This window comes from Lygodium microphyllum, chromosome 2, assembly GCF_053477565.2.
Source record: "Lygodium microphyllum isolate KBCC chromosome 2, Lygodium_microphyllum_v1.1.10, whole genome shotgun sequence".
Classification (NCBI taxonomy): domain Eukaryota; kingdom Viridiplantae; phylum Streptophyta; class Polypodiopsida; order Schizaeales; family Lygodiaceae; genus Lygodium; species Lygodium microphyllum.
The window spans coordinates 26512583-26518363 of NC_141136.1; the positions used below are offsets into that span (position 1 = coordinate 26512583).

Consider the following 5781-nt stretch of genomic DNA (forward strand, 5'->3'; position numbering starts at 1 on the left):
GAGGTCACCCACAGACCTACTGAACCTTTTACATGTCAAGTAAGTAAAGTTTGCAAGATGGGCCGTGCCTTTATTCTTTCACTTCCTAAATATGCAGCCACCTTTATGTTTGGATGCAAATACAAGCTAAGCGTGTGGCAGCACTCTAATGACCAGCCGACATGTAAACATAGCATACATAATAAGGCCTCTACTTTTAATCGCAAAGCATGAAAGCTTAATTATCTTAAGCCATTGCAAACAAACAGCATCAAATATGGTGCATGATATATATTGGACGGGTTTCATATTCAGCCAAAGTAATGGCTGATGTACTTTTCATATCAGTGCTAATCATCTAGAGTCATTGCAAGCTAACAAAATCATAGAATGTACACCAACTGGTAAGATTTCATTAACACCACCACTTACCCACCAGAGAACACTTTCCACATAGCATTGAATACAGCAGCATCCAAAAGAGAGAGGCCAACATTGCTGTTAGCTCATGCTTTTTCACTCTTGGATCACCCCCGCCACAAGAGCTCTTGTGAAGGGCTTGCAATATTAGTTTGGCAGCGCTTTAATGGAAAGCTTTACTGTGTATGGAGGTACAATTTTGTTAACACAGACAGGGAGTTGATGCTTCACAAGATTACGCAATTCTTCTGCTTCTTGCGACGTCGCTTCTGTTTGGGTGGCTGCAATACCACTTTGATTGCAGCATCAAACACAGCTTTCACATTCTGCACACATCAAGATATGAGAACAGATTAGAACTGGGGCGGCCATTTCAGCCATTTTCCAAGTGTATGATTTGAATAGAGTTCTTTTTACCTGCTGTGTTTTGGAGCTACACTCTATGTAGGCAGCAGCCCCAATCTGCCGTCTCAATTCCTCTCCCTGACCATGCACCACAACGAATGCTTAAAACTCAGAGAGAACTCTCTCTCTCTCTCTCTCTCTCTCTCTCTCTCTCTCTCTCTGTTTGTGTGCGTGTGCAGGTGTGTGTGTCCCGTTTCCCCCCACACTCAGAACACATTCTCTCTCTCTGTGTTTGTGTCAGGCGCGTGTGTTTGTGTGCCCCATTCTCCCCCAAAACTCAAAATGCACATTCTCTCTCCCTCTCCTTTGCCCCTCTGTGTCTGTGTTTTCCTCCCAACTCAGGACACGAATTCTCTGCCTCCCCCCTCTCTGTGTGTCTGTGTCCCCTCTTCTCCCTCCCCGTCCCCTTCCCTTCCCCCTTCTGTGAGTGTCTGTGTCCTGGAGCAATACCTGCGCAATGCACAGGGGAACCGTTTACCTCAAAGAAAGCCGCGTAAAATATGTAATCTCTGCCTACAAGTACATCAGTTCATGATAATTTTAAGGCAAGGTCATCGACTCATCAGTCTCATCCGCACCAGACAAAGAAGTACAACAGAACTACAAGAGCAAGAAAGCTAATACAAATCCTACAGAGCTTACAAGCTGTGTCTGTCGCAACTTTGGGTGTTTCCCATAAAAGGAATCCAACATAATTAAACAATCAGATCTTGGAAGAACAAAATGGGGTGCCATCCCTGATCAACAGTGAATCAAGTACCTTTGTCAACAGAACGAGACAACAGAAAGTACCTAACTGAAGATGATGACCTGCGCAACACTGCATAATAAGCAGGCACTAAACACTACAAAAACGGCTAATCCAAGGAATCTGGAACAACTACAAAGAAAGATCGATGGCAACCAAACTAATCCGGTAGATGCTAATAATGATAGCTCGCCACTGGGAGATTTCCATTCCATATAGTTTGGGAAGATTAAGAAGACAGAACAAACAACAGCAGCAACACCATAAAGAAAAGAGCAATCAGAAAGTTTATTGACCCATCAGGGGAACATACATAAAGCACAAGAACAGCAAGAACGGGGGAAAACACATAGAGCAGAGGAAAATTGTCTGAAACCATGTCATCCAACAATGCAAGCAACTAATCCTGTTATGTGCTCTATCTTGGCTCCATCAAAATGCCAAGCAATTGAGCTAACAAACCTGAGCAGCAGTGATTGGAGAAGTCCCAGGGTGATCGGCGAAAAACTGTTTATCATCGCGCAAATCTGCATGCAGTAAATAGCTTATGGACAATGACAATTTAGGCTGGACAGATAACTTAGACCTCCAAGCTGCATACAAATAAATCCACACACCTAATTTCGTGCCAACCAGTACAATGGGCACATTTGGGGCATAATGTCTCAACTCTGGTATCCACTGCACAAAGCTGATTTATGAGTTGAGTTGTGGGATAGTGAAGTATCCCAAAAACTAGCAGAACAGCCTTTATGAGTCAGTTGATGTACCTTCTTGGCAACATTTTCATAACTTGCTTTGCTAATGAGCGAAAATGCCAAGAGGAAAACATCAGCCCCCCTGTAGCTAAGAGGTCTCAGCCTGTTATAGTCCTCCTGACCTGTAAAGGTTACCCAAAATGGACTCCATTATGCATGGCCTTAGGGAATGAGATGCCTGGTGTAGTCATTGCTTAAAAATAACTCATGCTTTCTTTGCTTCAGGAATCAATTTCAAACAAGGTTCACTCTGAAGCAGCTAAAAAAAGAACTAAACCATACGCATCATGTTTCTACAAGTATAACCACAATAAATTTTAGAAAAATTCCCACAATAATTTCCACATTGTGAATTTATGACAACATCATGGGCTACTATGAGGGAGGGACCACAGAGCTAGCAGGTATGGTTGGGGACCCGGCGTAGCTGCCCCCTCCCCCCAACTGCACCTAATTAGGAATGGGTTGCCTCCCCTTTTCCCGCATGGGAAAATGGGAAAATGCCTAAAACTTCTTGTGTACTCCCATGCTCGAGGGTCAGGCATCTCCTTCACCAAACATTAACCAAATAGCATTTGTAACAGTAACCAAATATTACAAATGCTATGCACATTGTGATGCAGAGCTGCTGGAGCATTCCTGTAGAGAATACTTTGTCCTGAAAAGCTTTGGTTAGTCCACATACCTGCAGTATCCCAAAGCCCAAGATTGACTGTGCTCCCATCTACAACAACATTTGCACTGAAGTTGTCGAACACTGTCGGCACGTAGTCCTGCCAAACGAGCCATTGTTAAGCTCAGAAAGCATGCCACATTGACATAATACAATAGCCCCATAAGATAGAGACTTGACAAGATTGGCGAAAATAAATATGAAAAAGATGGGATTTGGAAAGGATTAAACTTCCAGAAAACAAGCAACATTCACAGAGAAGCCTCTACCGAGAAGTTTTAGACAAATTCCCCCCCTATAATTCCCACATCATGGATTATGACAACATCGTCAGCTTCAGCACCCCAGGCTGGCAACACCCTGCCCCTAACCCCACCTAGCTAGATATGTAGTGCCTCCCAAGCAGAAGCTCATGATGTGGAACACGAAGCGAAAAAACAAGAGAAAAGAGCCTCTTTTCCACGTGGAAAAATGGAAAAACATTATTTTGTCTAGAGGCAACCTTAATTATCAAAGAGAGCAAGGGTCTTGGGGGAAGTGTACGATTGACCAAGGAGTCCGAAAATTGCCCAAAAACTTAGATAGAAATCTTGCAGAGCCGTGCGCAGAATTGCATTGCTGTCAAGTTGCAGCTTAGAACAGCAGTACTGCAAATATTAAGAAGGAAATGCAAAAGGTGGGAGAGGTTACACATGCAGCAGCTACTGGTAACTCACCGTGGGGAAGGTATTGCTGGTGTAAGATATTAGCATGCAGGTCTTGCCCACGGCCCCATCTCCAACCGTCACACACTTGATGAACCTTGAGGTGCTCATGTCACTGACTCGTCTGGCAAGATGCTTTTTGGGTCACTCCAAGGTAGAGCCGATCTGCATCCAAGGCCTCCCAAAGGGCAGCATTGCCTCCGTCCAAATCTTTCTCTAGCAGGGTCTTTGCAGAACAGGATTTCTTGCACAAAAAGCTCTGTTTTGGCTGACAGTGAGGCAGAACCCAAATGGGGGAATAATTTCAAATTGAGCTGCAAATGTGGAGAGCCCTAGAGATAGGGGGAGAGATCATAGGAACAGAAGGGGATCATAACAGCAGAAGAATGCGCAACCTCTCTGGATGCCCATTGTGGGGGTGAAAAGGAGGGGCACAAGTTCAATGGTCAGTGCACGAACGAGGAAGAACGAATAGAAAGCGGCGGAAGAAGCTGCAAACGAGCAGGACCCCAGGAACAGGAGAGGATCGAACAGCTTCAACTGGGGAACAGGGGAGGAACAAAGGAGAGGACCCAACCTTCTTGTCAACCTTCAATGGCCTATCGACGAATGAGGGGGTGGAAAGGGAGGAAGACAAGGAAGAGAGGATATGGCGAGCTGGGAATCCTGTGGAGGATTCAGGACTGAGGAGAAGAAGGGTAAAAAGATGAGAGAGACAAAAGGCTCGGAAGGCTGACAAAAAGAGAGAGAGAGAGAGGGAGAGGTCACGGGCTAAAGGGGAAATGTGAGTCTGAATTTAATTTTTGAAATGTTGTTTATGGCTTGTTTGAACGTTGGTGGCAGCCCCTTTTTATAAAGGCCTTTTGCTGCTGCTTTTGGTAATCTGAATTCTGATGGGTGGCTAATAAGTTTCAGAAAGCAGGTGGTGGCTCAATGCTTGCTGCTTCTCTGAGTCAATGAGCGAATCTATCAGTCTAGTCTATAGTTTTATATACATCCGGGCTATGGGGGAAAAGAGTTCGCTCATCGAACTTCGAAGGATCCAGAGGAGGGTGAGAAGAGGTACATATAGAATGAGTTGATTGGTTGATTCCCTGCTGTTTGTGGGAGGAAGTTGGAACGTGGATGAGGTACTCTTTATGATTCCCCTGCATGTTATCACCCTCTGTTTGGGCATATACACGCACTGCACACATACAAACAGAGATCCTCCCACATTCCTATGGGACCTAAGCAACGTTGAAACAAGGCGTATGATTTGGAGATCTAGCCTTTTTGGGCGAAATCCTCTTTTGGGCGTATGCACATGGCCATAGAACCCCCCCGCCCCCCCCCCCCCCCCTCCTCTCTCTCTCTCTCTCTCAAAACGGCCATCTCCTGCCATCCAAACATTTTAAATATCAGTTTGTCACCATAAATCCACCACAATCTCAATGTCTTGTTACCAAACTTCCAAGCTAACAGCATCATTACTTGCAAAACAATAACAATAAACGTCTCAAACCCATCAAAATCTCCACTTAATAGTTACTTTCTCTATAAGAGCCTAGGCCTCTTCACTCGCTACCAAATTTCTAAGCAACACCACCAAATTTCTTTGCACGAGACTAATGTCTTCATTCTTAATGCAAGTGCCTAGAGAGGCATGCATTGATGTGTGGCATTAGCAATCAACCCACTGGAATGATATTTACAAGACTCATTGCACTAGAGCAAATGTCATCATCTTTACAGTAAACGGCCTAGAGAGCCATGCTTGCATGTATGGTATAAATAATCAACCCACCAAACCAAAACATACAAGCATCTTTGAAACACTTGAATCGAGATGGAGAAAACTGTTTACAACAAGCAAAAAGTTTTGCTTTCCCCCTAATGATTATTGGGCAATACATGTTGAAAATGTTCACATGCTAAGTGGGGATAATATACACAAAAAACATAATGAAAATGCACATTTTTGTCATGTGCATACTTGCACTCCTCTTCTTAGCCTCTAAGCATGCATGCCTCAATGTTTTAGCTTCACATTTGGTTAAAAAGAGGGTTGGGAAAAAATTTCAATTCATAAGCACCGCATAATCATTCATTTAC

General features: G+C 44.0%; 1 protein-coding gene across 2 annotated transcripts; it reads right to left on the reverse strand.

Annotated features, from left to right (window-relative positions):
- Positions 1-244: 244 nt before the first annotated feature.
- LOC148039557 (rac-like GTP-binding protein 5) lies at positions 245-4665 on the reverse strand. Of its 2 annotated transcripts, XM_087691903.1 has the most exons (7): positions 3700-3821; positions 2996-3083; positions 2323-2432; positions 2170-2233; positions 2015-2079; positions 817-882; positions 247-725 (listed from the first exon to the last, which is right to left on the reverse strand). In XM_087691903.1, exons 1-7 carry the CDS (start codon positions 3796-3798, stop codon positions 627-629), a joined length of 591 nt encoding a protein of 196 aa, XP_087548029.1. In that variant the 5' UTR covers positions 3799-3821; the 3' UTR covers positions 247-626. The 2 variants fall into 2 exon arrangements, with proteins under 2 accessions (XP_087548022.1, XP_087548029.1); XM_087691896.1 differs by having other exon boundaries at positions 245-725; positions 2015-2233; positions 3700-4665.
- Positions 4666-5781: the final 1116 nt, after the last annotated feature.